This window comes from Phoca vitulina, unplaced genomic scaffold (assembly GCF_004348235.1).
Source record: "Phoca vitulina isolate PV1807 unplaced genomic scaffold, GSC_HSeal_1.0 scaffold2, whole genome shotgun sequence".
Lineage (NCBI taxonomy): Eukaryota > Metazoa > Chordata > Mammalia > Carnivora > Phocidae > Phoca > Phoca vitulina.
This window is the reverse complement of record NW_022589705.1, coordinates 89,804,831-89,819,128: the sequence shown is the minus strand read 5'-3', so window position 1 is coordinate 89,819,128 and position 14,298 is coordinate 89,804,831. Positions and strand designations below refer to the sequence as shown.

Genomic DNA, 14,298 nt, shown 5'->3' with positions numbered 1-14,298 from the left:
CTTTACGGCAGCCGCGTTGCGGCGGGGCGGGGCGCTGGGCGGCTGGCGCGCTTGGCGGCAGCGGTGGGAGGCAGGCCGGCAGGCAGGCAGACGGAGTTGCAGGCGGGTGGCGGCGGCTGTGCCTGGTAGTGAGGGCGGGAGGGAGTGAGTCACTGAGCGTGTGTGAGGGAGGGAAGGAGCAAGCGGGCGAGCGAGCAGCCCGCGCCGTTCGCCCGCAGCTCCAGCCAGGCCCCGCCGCCGCCCCGCAGCCCAGCGCCGAGGCCGGGCCGAGCCGAGCTGGGTCGGGCCCGGGCCATGCTGCTCACCGTGTACTGTGTGCGGAGGGACCTCTCCGAGGTGACCTTTTCCCTCCAGGTCGACGCCGACTTCGAGCTGCACAACTTCCGCGCGCTGTGCGAGCTCGAGTCCGGCATCCCCGCAGCCGAGAGCCAGGTATGCCGGGCAGCGAGCGGGGTCTCCCTCCGGGGCTAACCCTCCTGTCTGCGGGTCTCACGCCCTCCCTTTGCTACTGGTGAGGAATTGGGGGTGGGGGAGCAGGATCGCCTCTCCCAGCTCGCCCCCGCGTCCGGGAGGGAGCTGGAATCGGTAGCTGCCCCCACACACGCCGAGCGTGGGGTGGGGTGCCATGGGAGGGAGCGGAGAACCTGACCGCAGACGCACCCACTGCAGCCTGAGGGGCGCGTGGACAGTTGGGCGGCCCGCCCCACCTTCTGGCTCTTTGGCCCTTTCTCCCCTAATAATCCCGAGTTTGGGGTGTTGTGGACCTATGTACATTATGAACAACCATAGAATAGAAGAAGCAGCTCGAGGTTTGCAGGAATTCATACATCCTGCTTCCCCAACCAGAAATACCAGTTTGGATCACTGTGGTAGGTTGATGTGCATCGGCTTTTTTGGAGAGGGCTCCTGCTTAAGCAAACGTAATTTACCTTTAAAGGTAGAGATTTGCACTCCTAAGTGAAGGAAAAAGTTTTGAGACTTCATTACCTTGTTTTGAGGAATTTGGAAATGCCCTGTTCCCTTTTCCCTACCACATGGCATTTCTGGTTAAATTCTTTAAAAAAAAAAAAGGCAATCCCCCTCCCCCCCACCCAAGGGATGGCAGTTATTAGTTCAATTCATGTTGTTTCTGTGGTTTCTTCGCTGGGAGTAGGCCAGAATCCCTCTTTATTTCAGGCCACAATTCAGAGTTTGGATGGGTTCAAAGTTCAGTGCTTTATGAGGATATTTTTGTAAAAATGGCCTAGTATCTTCTCTGTGTGATTTGCCTGTTTCATTTCCCTACCCTGTTGGAAGGAAGTTCAGCTGCTTTAACATTTTAAATAAGCAAAGTAATTTATTCTCAAAATGCCGTGAGGCTGCCACCAAACAGAATTGGTGACGATAACTCTGGCCTTCACACTAAAACATTTAAATCTTAACTTGATAAGTAGACCTTGGAGGACATGTTCTAAACATTAAGAAAATTATAGAAGTCCTCCAAGGCCCCAGAATGTAAATCTTGATTTCCTACTGCAGTTATGAAATAGTTCCAAAAACTATTGCCCAACTACAGCGTGTTCTGCCCTGTGTTATGGTAAACAGATGCGTCAATATTTTGTTCAGAAGTGAGTATGATTCCTTTACAGTATGTGAACTTTAGAACTTTGGCATAAAGCTGAATATCAAGAAGGAACTTGTTTCAGGGTGGAAAGTGCCACTCAAATAGGCAGACTGATGAAAGATACAAAGAAATTGGTAAAAGGGATTATTTGCACCTTTTTATATAAACAGCTAATCCACAAAAACTGAGGAACAAGTTCCTGTCAGTGAATCCCTCAAGTGGAGAGCTAGGAAAGGACAGTTTAAGTAGGGAGGTACAGTCAACTCTTAAATATTTGAAGGTGGCTTTTCTGTTACCTTGGTTGTAATCACCAGCTGGTGGGAGAAATAAAAAATTAAGATGTAAGTTGATTTTGTTGTTATTAGGACTTGGGAGATGAAGATTGACACTGCCTCAATTTCTACCCTTTTTGAGATGGGCTGTAACAAAATTTAAGTGAAGAGTGTGTCAGATTGACACAGCTCAGGCTGTGAGGAGTACCTCACTAATTGAACAATTAGGCTAACTCCAAATTTCTTTCTTATTCCTTAGGTCACCTTTTGGGCATTTACTTCCTTCCCAACACAAATTAGCATGTGCAAAACCGGGCTCCAACTACTGTGAACCCTGTATTAATAGAGCCTTAAACAGCTCCTGTGTTTCAAGTTTGTTCCATTGGCTCCATTGTAACCTAACACAGTATCTATTTTAAGATGTCTGGTGGTGGGTTGTCTTTTCAGTTGTTTGTCCATCAGGCAGGAACAGGATCCACCCTAGACACTTGAGTCATTTCCGTTCACCAAATCATAATAGTAAGCATCATTATAGTTCTTACCTACAAAAATATCACTTACTTGAGGCCCCCTCTCCCACCCTTTTACCTCCCAGGTTCTCCCCTATTACTCGTCTTCCCTTTCTCCCTCTCACAGTTCTATTGGTCTCTTTACCTCACTCCTCTTATTTACCTTCTTAAAGGGATTTTTTTTTTTTTTTAATGTTCCTGGCTATTCTTTCCTGTCAAGATCTCCACCACTAATCTCCAAACTTTTTTGGTTATGTATTCCTCTGAGTAAAATGTTTTGGAACATACATCTTTGTGATATATAAAAAGTTATAAACATTATGAATGAATGTGATACGCATTTTATATATATATGCACATATATGTATATAACTGGAAACATCAATTATGTAATATACATGAAGTAATACCTTATGTACATTATGAACAGCCATAGGATAGAATTTAAGGAAGGATGAACTAAAATAAATGGAAATGAAAATTCTAATGTTTTTCTGTTCCTTCATGTTTAAAGAATTGCTTTGCATGCCTGCCCCACATGGAGGATCGCTAGTTTAGAATTCAATCTTCCACATCAGCATCAGTTGTGCATAAGTATGCACTTGGAAAAGGTGTTAATTTCTAACAGCTCTAGTCTGATTATAGTAGTTGTAATGTGACGATAACAAATTTAGACTAGAAACTTTCTCTGCTTGTACATGTGATTAAAGCTGGGCATGTTCCATCTCTTAATACAAGTGTGGGCTTGGAAGCCAGTCATGGTTCTGATACTTTGATGCGGACTTGGCCGGGCAAACTTCAAAGAATTATCAGAACTTAGCTTCACTTTAAATTAATGTCTTTGTATTTTTGAAACATCATTATAATTTACCCCTGTAGGTGGCATGTGGTAAAGACGTGTGCAGAATGTGTAAGGACTCTCAAATGAAAGGCATATTTAAATACCAAATAATAGCAGTGACTGTATGGTCCTGGAAAAGCAGCTCTGTACACAGCATGATTTGTAGTTTGTAAAACACTATTTTAAATCAGTAGAAACTGAAATTTTCTATTGTAGCTGGTTTTGACATGTTTATTTTAGCAGGTAATTTTCATGTATTTTTTTTCCTGATAAATACTGCATATTCATTATAGAGAATTTGTAACTTGCAGGAAAAGATAAGGACAGTAAGTTAGTACCTCATAACCCTCAAATAACTGCTGTTTACTTTTTTTTTTAAGATTTTATTTATTTATTTGAGAGAGAGAGATGGCGAGGGAGAGAGCACGAGCAGAGGGGAGAGGGAGAAGCAGGCTCTCCACTGAGCAGAGAGCCTGACGTGGGACTGGATCCCAGGACCCTGGGATCATGACCTGAGCCGAAGGCAGATGCTTTACCAGCTGAGCCACCTGGGCGCCCCTACAGTTTACATTTTAGTGTATTTTTTTTCTAAGCTTACTTCCTCTTATATATGTACTTTTTTTTTTTTTAAGGTTTTATTTATTTGACAGACACAGCGAGAGAGGGAACACAAGCAGGGGGAGTGGGAGAGGGAGAAGCCGGCTTCCCGCTGAGCAGGGAGCCCGATGTGGGGCTCGATCCCAGCACTCTGGGATCATGACCTGAGCTGAAGGCAGACGCTTAATGACTGAGCCACCCAGGCACCCCTATATGTGTCTTTTAAACACGATGCCCTGAACTATACTAACAGTTTCAACTTTCTTTGTTGCGTCAACACTACATTGTCAGCATTTCCCATCGCATTTCAAATTCTTCAAATTTATCATTTTAATGGCCATATCATATACCATCCTATGGATGTACTACAATTTATTTAACAATTTCCCTATTGCTGGGCATTTGAATTGGGGAAAATTGGAAGCAGTTATGAGTAACATTTCCATGGATACCTATATACTTAAGGCCTTGTCCCCATTTCTGATTATTTTCTCAGGATGTATTCTTAGATATGGAATTGCCGGGTCTTTTGAAAGGCTTTTAGTAACTGTTGCCAAATTGTTTTCCAGAAGGTTGGAAAAGTCAAGCTGTTGCGATAGTGTATGTAGATCACTTGGCATATAGTAGGCTTTCAATTAACGGTAGATACTATTATGTAGCCATTCACATGTGAGTCCAAAGATTTTGTGGCCAGTGTCTGGTCCTTACAGCTAAAAGTGTATTGTTACAATTTCTGTTGATTGAAGGCTCTCATTCAGAGACCGGAAAACATTTGACATCATGCTCAAAGATCCCAGAGTTGTTTTAATTAGACTATTGTTGAATGTTGACTAAGAGGAGAATTCTGTCTGGAGGGCACCTCCTCTAGAATAAGTCCTTACAGGTGGGCCAGTTCTGCACCTAAAGACTTGCAGCAGTATCAGTTTTCCTGTTGTATGTTTCATAACTGGCAAAACTAGAATTTTTAGCTTTGTGGCCTTTGAGTTGGGTGTTCTAGTAGAAAGTATCACCAGTGCTATTACTGAAACTCATTTTGTTTTGACTGGTAGAAATTTGAAACCATTGGTCTAATATACTCCTATTAAGCTGGAAGCTCATTCAGTTTTATTCTAGGACTTAAGCTATAAAATCATTGTCTTTCTTAGACTTTTAAACCTGTTTTAACAAAAAGAAATCATTTCTTTGTGGCAGTTATAATTTCAGTTAAGCTTTTGTTTATCTCCTTTGTGTCCTTGACTAAAATGGAATACGCCCGCTGCTTTGTCAGTGTGAAAGATGTTTGCTCCTCACCCACATTTTCCAGTCTAGTATTTTTAGGAAATGGGGCAGATAGCAATATTCCACATTTCATGTATGTGTTTGGTGGTAGTTATTACCTGGATCTTATTGTTAGATGAGGCTGTCTTACTTTAAAAAAAAATTATATTGTCTGCTGAGGAAAGACTGTGTTAACTAACACTGTGGAGTGACATACAGCGTCTACAAGGTGGGAGTCCAAAGAGGGAGAAGTTGCTAGTGTTCGGGGCAGGGGTTACAGTGAGCAGTGGATAGGGTTTGCATCCCCCCGGTTAGTATAGGCCCTTATTGGACGGCTTTATAGCTCTTGTTCAGGTCACCAGCTGATTCACCAGTCCACTTTGGACTTAGGTTTGGGGAAGTTGTATGTGGTCCTCAGGGAAGATTATGTATGGGCTCTATAGTCAGGCAGACGTGGGTCCAGTCATAGTTCTCTTCTTAATAGCTGTGTGGTCTCAGGTCACCGAACTCTCTGTATCTGCTTCCCCGTCCATAAAATGGGACAAATAAGGCCCACCTCATAAAATGATTGACAATTCAATGAGAGGCTGTTGGTAAGTGGGAGACCGTGAGAACCCATTGTGATAGAAGCGCACGCAATGGTAGTGTTTTATTGTGGCCCTTCAGGCTGAAGAGATTTCAGCGATCTGGTGGACAGGAGCATTTTGATGCTCCTGAGTTTGATTTCCTATTGTAGATAAATGTTTTTTATAAGTACAGTTAGAATGTGTCAGACTGTATCTCTAAATATACAGATAGTTGAGTTTCTGAACCTGGAAAATTAAGGAGTGGGCCGTGGACCACGTGGTCCCTTCATTGTGGTGGCTTCACAGTGTCGCCGCCACCTTGTAAGAGCTGCCTGCGTGGCGTTTCTCTTGGCATGCCTCTTCTTGCTGTAGACCTCAACCCAGGACACTTGTCACTTCAGATTTCCAGTAGTTTTCCCAACAATCCCACAAGTTATGGTACGACTCTGAGGTTGTTATTGCAAACAGTCTGTGTTGATTCTGCTGTACCTTTACTGTGTGATATGTGCTTAAATAAGGGAGAATAAGAGTGTGAATGGATTGAGGGAATGATAGTTGCAGTCTGTTGTAACATGTTTGAACTCTGTAGGTTGAGGGTAAGAACTAACATTACATTTTCTTTTTTTCTTTTTTTTTTAAGATTTTATTTATTTGAGAGAGAGACAGCTAGAGAGGGAACACAAGCAGGGTGAGTGGGAGAGGAAGAAGCAGGCTCCTGGTGAGCAGGGAGCCGGATGTGGGGCTCGATCCCAGGACCCTGGGATCATGACCTGAGCTGAAGGCAGACGCTTAACAACTGAGCCACCCAGGTGCCCCTAACATTACATTTTCTAGTCACGTAGAGAACTTACAAAGTATCGTCAGCCCTACATACTCTGAAATCAGTTTTTTTGTGCATCCCCAGAAGTATTCGGTTTTGGAAATTCGGTTTCCTGTTCTGTTCCTCACATCAGTGCAAATTCTGCGAGCAGATGTGACAGATCCTTTTTCCCAGTATAAATCCTGTATTTTTCAGGTTCTGTGTCAGGCAGTCTTACTATGAAAGCTTTGAGGATGCATGAGGAAACACTGTAAAATGGTAGTGGAGCAGAAAGACCTGGAAGGGACAGCTGTAGTGATTCTCAAGTCCCAACCGCTTGCTTGACAAATGGGGAATGTGAAGCCTGGACCAGCTGAGTGACACGGCCACCGTCAGAGCCAGGACAGGACTCAGGCTCCTCAGTTTGCATGTGGCCTGGTGCAAAGCAAATCATTAGGGAGAAAAACCTTTCAAAGCCTGAGTTTATTCTGAATGCCCCTCTGGAGTATGTGATAGCTCAGGGTAGGTTTTATGTTCCTTCATGGTAAAATTACCCTATGCTCTTTGTGCCTTTGCTTTCTGCAGCGCGGTGTTTCATCTGCTTTTCTGCTGTCAGGTTTTCTTCAGTGTTTGATTGCATCTCGTAAAAATATTAGTAGTAGTAGTACATCCATGATGCTTTTTGCCATCTGTGTTTAGTTGTTCTTTTCTGAATTTCTTCCCCTTTCGTCTTCCACTCATAAGTGTGACCAAACTTTGGGAATGGTAGAAGAGAAGGAAGGATGCAGAATGGGTGGTATTTGGAAAACTTGTAGACTTGCCAGTGTGCAAGATCATTTAAAGGTGGACACACAGGGATGTCATGTCCAGTTTGGTGACTGTAATTAACAGTGCTGTATCACATACTTGAAAGCTGTTAGGAGAGTAAATGTTAGAAGTTCTCATCTCACACACACACACACCCACACACACAAGGCATTTGAGATACGGAGAACAAAACAAAATCCTGTCCCCAAGTAGCTTACATTTTAGTGGGGCAGAAACACAATAAAGAAAGATTTATAATATGAGAGATGAGGGTACATTTTTAATAGAGTGATGAGTGAAGAGCTCTGAAAATGTAATGTTTGATCAGAGACCTTAAAAGAAATGACTGGGGAGCATCTGGCTGTCTCAGTTGGCAGAGCGTGCGACTCTTGATCTCAGGGTCGTGAGTTTGAGCCCCACATTGGGCATAGAGCCTACTTAAAAAAGAGATAACTGGGAAAAGAACATTCCTTAGGTAGAGAGAAGAGCAAGTGAAACAGTCCCAAGGGGGAAATTGATCATGCTATTTGGGGAACAGCAATTACAGTATGAGATGAAGTCAGAGGGAGAGCCAGGGGCCAAATGGTTTGGGCCTAGTAGGTAATGGGAAGGACTTGGGCTTTTATTCCAGGTGTGATAGGAAATCATTGGGGGGTTTTGAGCAGGGACTGACAATCAGATGAAAAGGGACGTTGTACGTAGTCTTCCTGCTTTGTGCCATGTTACTTCTCAGTGCTTTCTACCGTGCAATCTTTTCTGGTTGTAGATTGTCTATGCTGAAAGACCACTCACAGACAACCACAGATCGCTGGCTTCCTACGGCTTGAAAGATGGGGACGTTGTGATTTTACGGCAGAAGGAGAACGCCGACCCTCGACCTCCAGTGCAGTTCCCAAGTAAGACATCCTGACACCAGAATCAGGAGAGAGGGCGAAACACGGTGGGCCAGAGCCGTGGACTAGCTTCGGGTTCAGAGTGCAGGGCACGGGCTCTGACTGCCCCTTGGTTGCTTTGTAACCTTGGATCGTTAACTTCCCTACGTCCGGTTCATCACCAGCTGTAGGATAGGCTGTGGGAATAGTGCACATGCAACCTTGGGCACACAGCGTGTCCTCGATAAGTGTTTGCTTCTGTTGTTATCAATAATAACTTTATCCTTGGGAAGGACCTCGGAGGCCACCTCTGCCTGTGATTCCTGACTGACTTTTGCTACTCCGTGTCCGGCCCTCGGCTAGCAGGCCTGTGTGGAGCAGTCAGCCAGGCGCTTGTACCCACGTCGCATGGGGCTCATCACTGTTGTGGGGGAAGAGAGTCCTCTTCATGATTTATTACCACTAATAGATGAAGCTCTGATTTTAAGTAATGTCTTCAGTGTTACATAGCTAATAAGTAAAGGCATGGGAACAAAAATGTGGTACTTTTTCCAATATACTGAGCTTTAGGAGCATTAAGCAGCCGGACCACCAAATTCTGTTCCTTCCCCACTGGCCATGTTAATCACATGAAAGGAAGCTGTTGTCTACGTTGATGTTCCATCCAGATGAGGTGTTTATAATCTGGAATCTGTGCATTGGGATTTAGAACGTTTCTGTGTCCCTGAAGTAATCACAGAATTGCGTGGCTGTGAGTACATGTGCACTTAATGGGGAGAGGATCTGTAGCTTTCTTCAGATACTCAGAGGGGTTCATGATCTGTAGAAAGTTGACAAGGTTCTGAGGTGGAACTGTGTGATGAAATGTAATAGTGTTTTCCATTCCCAGCTATCTTCAGATAGATTTCTTTAAACAGTGTTTAGTCTTTAGGTTGGCTGGTTTTATAGTTTGTGGTAACAGCTGACGGGTGTCTGGGTGAGGATGATACACTCCAGCTTAGAACACAAGTTTCTAGTCAGCCTGAGACTGGGGCTGTAAGAGACCATCATGCACTGTTCCTCCCAGATCGGGGTTACACGAGTCCCTCCGGGCTACTGTTAAACTTCAGAAAGAGTTGTGATTCGAACGTGCCCGTCAACAAAAACCAAGTCTTCCTTTGGTTAATTTGGTGAAATTGTTAGTTCTGGAGATTCACTGTTTTTTTGTTTTGTTTTGTTTTTTTCTGTACTGTCCCATGTGGACAAGAGAGCCAGCAGGTGGGGGAGGGGAGGTGATCTCGTCTATCAGGTAAACCGGTTTCTCAGAATTACTCTGAAGCGAATGGACTCTCAAGATAAGTGTAACAGGGTTAGAGATAAAATTTCTTGACCCACAGAGAAGGCCCGCCCCTGTGTTTTGCTGGTTGGTATAGATTAACTCCCTCATACATGTACACGCACACATACACATTTACTAGCTGCCAGCTCAGGTCCGTTTGAAGAAAGTGTCTAGTTTGAACCCGTGCTAAGAGGCAGAAACTGACACTGGAATTTAAGGATTCCCTTCTTCTATTGATGTCCCATAAGCTTCAGCATGGCCTCAGACTTGGGACAGGAGTGACCATCAGATACATTTTTGGGATTGAGGAGATGCAGATTCACTCAGTTCTAGCCCCCCATTCTGGCTCTGCTCTACTTTTTCTTTGCTAAGGTAAAACTCCTTTTTAAGTAATAGCTTTATTGAGATATCATTCATATACCATACAATTCACTCATTTAAAGGGTACAGTTCATTGATTTTTAGTATATTCCAAGTTGTGCAGCCATCACTACAGTCAATTGTAGCACATTTTCATCACCTTAAAAATAAACTGTACCTATTAACAGTCATTCCCCTTCTGCCTCCAAGCCTCCTGGCCCTAGGCAGCCATCAGTCTACTTCCTGTCTCTGTGTATTTTCCTATTCTGGACATTTCATATAAATGGAATCATATAATATGTGGGTCCTTTGTGTAAGGCTCCCTTTTATTTTCCTTTCATTTTAATAAGGTCAGCTCAGCCTGGATTATAGAACCTGGGAGTTGTAGCCTCTAAATCTGTTCTATCTTTTGGTGACCTCAGCACTGAGAACCTGAGCATGTTACTTTTCTTCTGTTTGTCTCTCCTGTAAAATGATTATACCTGCTAGCTCCCCGGGGGTGTAAGAGTTAGTAGTGATGCACAGAGTGAAAGTGTAAATTCCAAGAATGAATATGTTTAGCAGAGACTTGTAGAATTTTACATCTAAAATTGATGCAGTTCCTTTGGTTTGTATAGTATTCTTTACCCAAGGTGTGCAGGCTCTTTGAAACATGTCAAAGTGGACTGGGATTTTTCTCAAGAATTACATCCAGAATTATGTGATTATGTATATTGAGACTAGCTTTAATGTTTTAAAAACACAAATAAGTAGGGGCACCTGGGTGGCTCAGTCGTTAAGCGTCTGCCTTTGGCTCGGGTCATGATCCCAGGGTCCTGGGATCAAGCCCCGCATCCGGCTCCCTGCTCAGCAGGGAGCCTGCTTCTCCCTCTCCCACTCCCCCTGCTTGTGTTCCCTCTCTCGCTGTGTCTCTCTCTGTCAAGTAAATAAATAAAATCTTTAAAAAAACACACACACAAATAAGTAAAAACTTGTCATCTCTTCTGGGATACTGTATGAGCCAAAAATCTAGGATTACTACCATTGTCAGCACCCCTTTTCTGTTCTTACCTGTGGGTTCTCTCGGACTGCTGTCTTTATATTCAGTCAGTTGAGAGAGAGAGCAGGGGAAGGGTCAAATGTCTGCAGTTACCATTTACTACATGCCATGTACCAGCATATGTTCCGCTGTTCCCTTCAAATGCTTGTTTTTATGGAGTCACTGGAAGTAAACTTTGAACCGATTTTCCCCAACAGACTTACCCCGAATAGACTTCCGTAGTATAGCCGTGCCTGGCACGTCAGGCTCCCGGCAGCGCCAGCCACCAGGGGCACAGCAGTCCCACTCATCTCCTGGAGACATAGCTTCATCTCCTCAGGGCTTGGACAATCCAGCCTTGCTCCGAGACATGTTGCTGGCCAACCCCCATGAGCTGTCCTTGCTGAAGGAACGCAATCCGCCCCTGGCAGATGCTCTGCTCAGTGGAGACCTTGGTAAGCTTATAAATACAGAAGACTGTCAAGCTGACCTGAGGGGCAGTAGTTCTGTCGCAGCGTGTGTGGAGAAACTCGAGCAACTGGTGTGTTCGACCCACCGCGTCAAGTGGTTTCTTGCACCTACCTGTTGCTCTCTAGGTAAATTAGTGCTAGTATCAGAGGCTGAGTCGACTGGCAGTAGTGAGAGAGTTTTACAACTGCATAGAGTTCTGAAATCCAGCTTGACCAGCCCCTTCCATTGACATTTTTTTTTTCCAAATTATTTTCACAGCGCATAATCTAGGTACTGATATTTTAACCTGTTTAGTTAGACCCTCAGTCTGAGAGTGCACTAGTAAGCCAGCTTGCTGCCAGGTGAAATGCTTTTAGTTACAGAAAACATGTCCAGTGCCATCAGCCTTTATGGTAAAATGGAACCCAACCCCTTTATTTTCACCCGCCCCAAGTTTAATGAGAGTGGGGTTGTTGCCAACAGTTTGCTTGGAGCTGTATTTGAGCCATTCTTACATTAAACAGAATGCTTATTTTTAGTCAGCTTCATGAATAAAGTTATTCTCTGTAAATTTCTCTAGTTTTACTCTTGGGCTTATGAAATGGTACTGATTAAATTTTAAAATATAACAGACACTTAATAGCTCATTCTTCAGTTGACCATTTTTAAAATCGAGGTAATAATTACCTAACAGAAATGCACAGATTTTAAGTATACAGTTCATTGAGTTTTGGCAAACTCATGTAGCCACCACCCTAGTCAAGATACAGAACATTTTTCTCACTCCAGAAGTTCCAGTATATTCTCTGCAACAAGTCAGTTATGGGCTACTGCCATTCTGATAATCATGGTTTTGATCTTCACATAAATGGAATCATACACTATGTCCTCTCTGATGTCAGGCTTCTTTTGCTCAACTTAATGTGTTTTAGATTCATTCATGGTGTGTGTATTAATAGTTCCTATGACCATTATTTTGGTGTCTTTAATTTCTTATGTAGCAGATCTAGTCACCAAAGGCCACAATGATGGCATGTTTAAGTTTATACACTTATATGCACCCCCATTTAAGAAATAGCAAAATTAAGGTGATTCTTGTAACATACATTTTAAAGCAAGCAATATTTTCTCTTTACTCATTTCCCTATTATTCATCACGTTAGCTAGGTAGGCTAACAGTAGTTTGCATTTAACTTACCTGGCTTAAGGCAGAGGGTGTTATAAAGGGAATGAAACTAGAAGAGGAGAAACAGGGTTGTAGTGCACTGTTTTTTTGGTTGACTTTTGTTTTTTAATTGAACTGTAGTTGACACACAGTATTACCCTAGCTTCATGTGTACCACATAGTGATTCATCCAGTCTGCGCCTTACGCTGTGCTCACCACAGGCACACCATTTGTCACCACACAAATGCTATTACAATACCATCGACTACATTCCCTGTTGTCGTGCTCTGTTTTATTTCTAGGTAATAGGTTCATAAGAGCGGCCGGGGAGGAGAGCAGTGCAGCCATTTACCTGCCACACAGATAGTCATTCCCGCTGATTTCAGTCCAACTATTGTTATCTCTGGGTAGAAACAATATGATGGATAACTTCTTACAGGAAGGAATGATTTTTGCAAAGACTTGATTTCCTTATACTAAATTTGGGTGACGTAGTCTTGCCTCAGAAAATAGCAAGTAAATGTAATTGCTCACTTAAAATAATTCTTAGGGTTCCTTTCTGCATCTCTTTACAGTTGTATCTTGAGAAACTATTTGATCTGGAAAAGTACTAATAAAGAATGGAAATAGAGTGGTACTGAAGACTTTCCCCCTTATTTTTGTAGAGAAATTTTCTAGGGTCCTGGTGGAGCAGCAGCAGGACCGAGCCCGGAGAGAGCAAGAAAGGATTCGTCTCTTTTCTGCTGACCCTTTTGATCTTGAAGCTCAGGCAAAAATAGAAGAAGATATAAGGTAATGACCCTTTACCTAAAGAGCGAGCTTTAGAGAATCCAGAGTTCCCGAATGACAGGTGACACAGGTGACCCGGTATCAGTTGGGCGTCTGCTCTGAAGCAACGTCCTTGTTTTGTATCTGAGAGAGCAGCATCAGCCTTTTAGGTCATTCTCTCCTCTTCTGTTTTCCTCACACGTTGATTCAACATTACAAACCTAACTTTATGGCTTTCTCTTCTAAAACTTGAATGAAAACTCCGGGACCAGCCCACAGTGCATCATCAAAGCAGCTGCAGGTAGATGACCCCGGGGCTGAGTAGAAGCCCCAGCTTGGTGAGACTGTTAGGCTGACTGACTGGAATCTGAGTCCTTAGACATAACGCGGGAGCCCTAATTAAACCCGGGCTTGAGCATGATTGGATTAGAGAGAGCTCTGGACAGATGGAACCCTGTAGTCCTGGGTCTGTTTTCCTCCTGCAGTTCTTGCCCTGGCCTCAGTGGATAAACTGCCTGCCGGACACTTTTCCAGCTCCAGCGTCTCTAATGCTGTTGTTCTCACGTGGGGCTACGTTAAAATCACAAAAGAAGCTTTAAAAATGCAGATGCTTGTGCTTCACTCCCAAATCTGTTGGATCAGAATCTTAAGAGGTGGGGCCAGGGGGCGCCTGGGTGGCTCAGTCGTTAAGCGTCTACCTTCGGCTCAGGTCATGATCCCGGGGTCCTGGGATCGAGCCCCGCATCAGGCTCCCTGCTCGGCAGGAAGCCTGCTTCTCCCTCTCCCACTCCCCCTGCCTGTGTTCCCTCTCTCGCTGTGTCTCTCTCTGTCAAATAAATAAAATCTTAAAAAAAAAAAAAAAAAAAGAGGTGGGGCCAGAGCAGGTACAGTGATGCTAAGGCCAGCCTGGGCCACATTTCTAGTCATGAGCAAGATGCTCTTCAGTCCCTTAGAATGAAAGAACAGCTGCCCCCTCCACCCCATTCAGTTTTTGTTGCGAATGGTTAAGGCCTTAGTTCTTCCCCCACCTTATCCACCGTCTCGGTTTTCTGCGGTTAACTGTAGTCCAGAAGCAGGTAGATCAGAAGATCAGTG

The 14,298-nt window shown here is 43.8% G+C and overlaps 1 protein-coding gene across 4 annotated transcripts in view; it reads left to right on the top strand.

The window, feature by feature from the left end:
* The first annotated feature begins 217 nt into the window (after nucleotides 1–217).
* The window catches only part of DDI2 (DNA damage inducible 1 homolog 2), a 42,528-nt gene continuing 28,447 nt past the window's right edge, over nucleotides 218–14,298 (top strand). For 2 of the 4 annotated variants that reach the window (XM_032393112.1, XM_032393084.1), the window contains exons 1-4: nucleotides 218–432; nucleotides 8,018–8,147; nucleotides 11,038–11,274; nucleotides 13,101–13,227. In XM_032393112.1, the coding sequence (XP_032249003.1) occupies nucleotides 295–432; nucleotides 8,018–8,147; nucleotides 11,038–11,274; nucleotides 13,101–13,227 (632 nt within the window). In that variant the 5' untranslated portion in view covers nucleotides 218–294. Of the gene's footprint in view, nucleotides 433–8,017; nucleotides 8,148–11,037; nucleotides 11,275–13,100; nucleotides 13,228–14,298 lie in introns of those variants that run through there. The other 2 variants (XM_032393095.1, XM_032393089.1) reach the window with 2 other exon arrangements.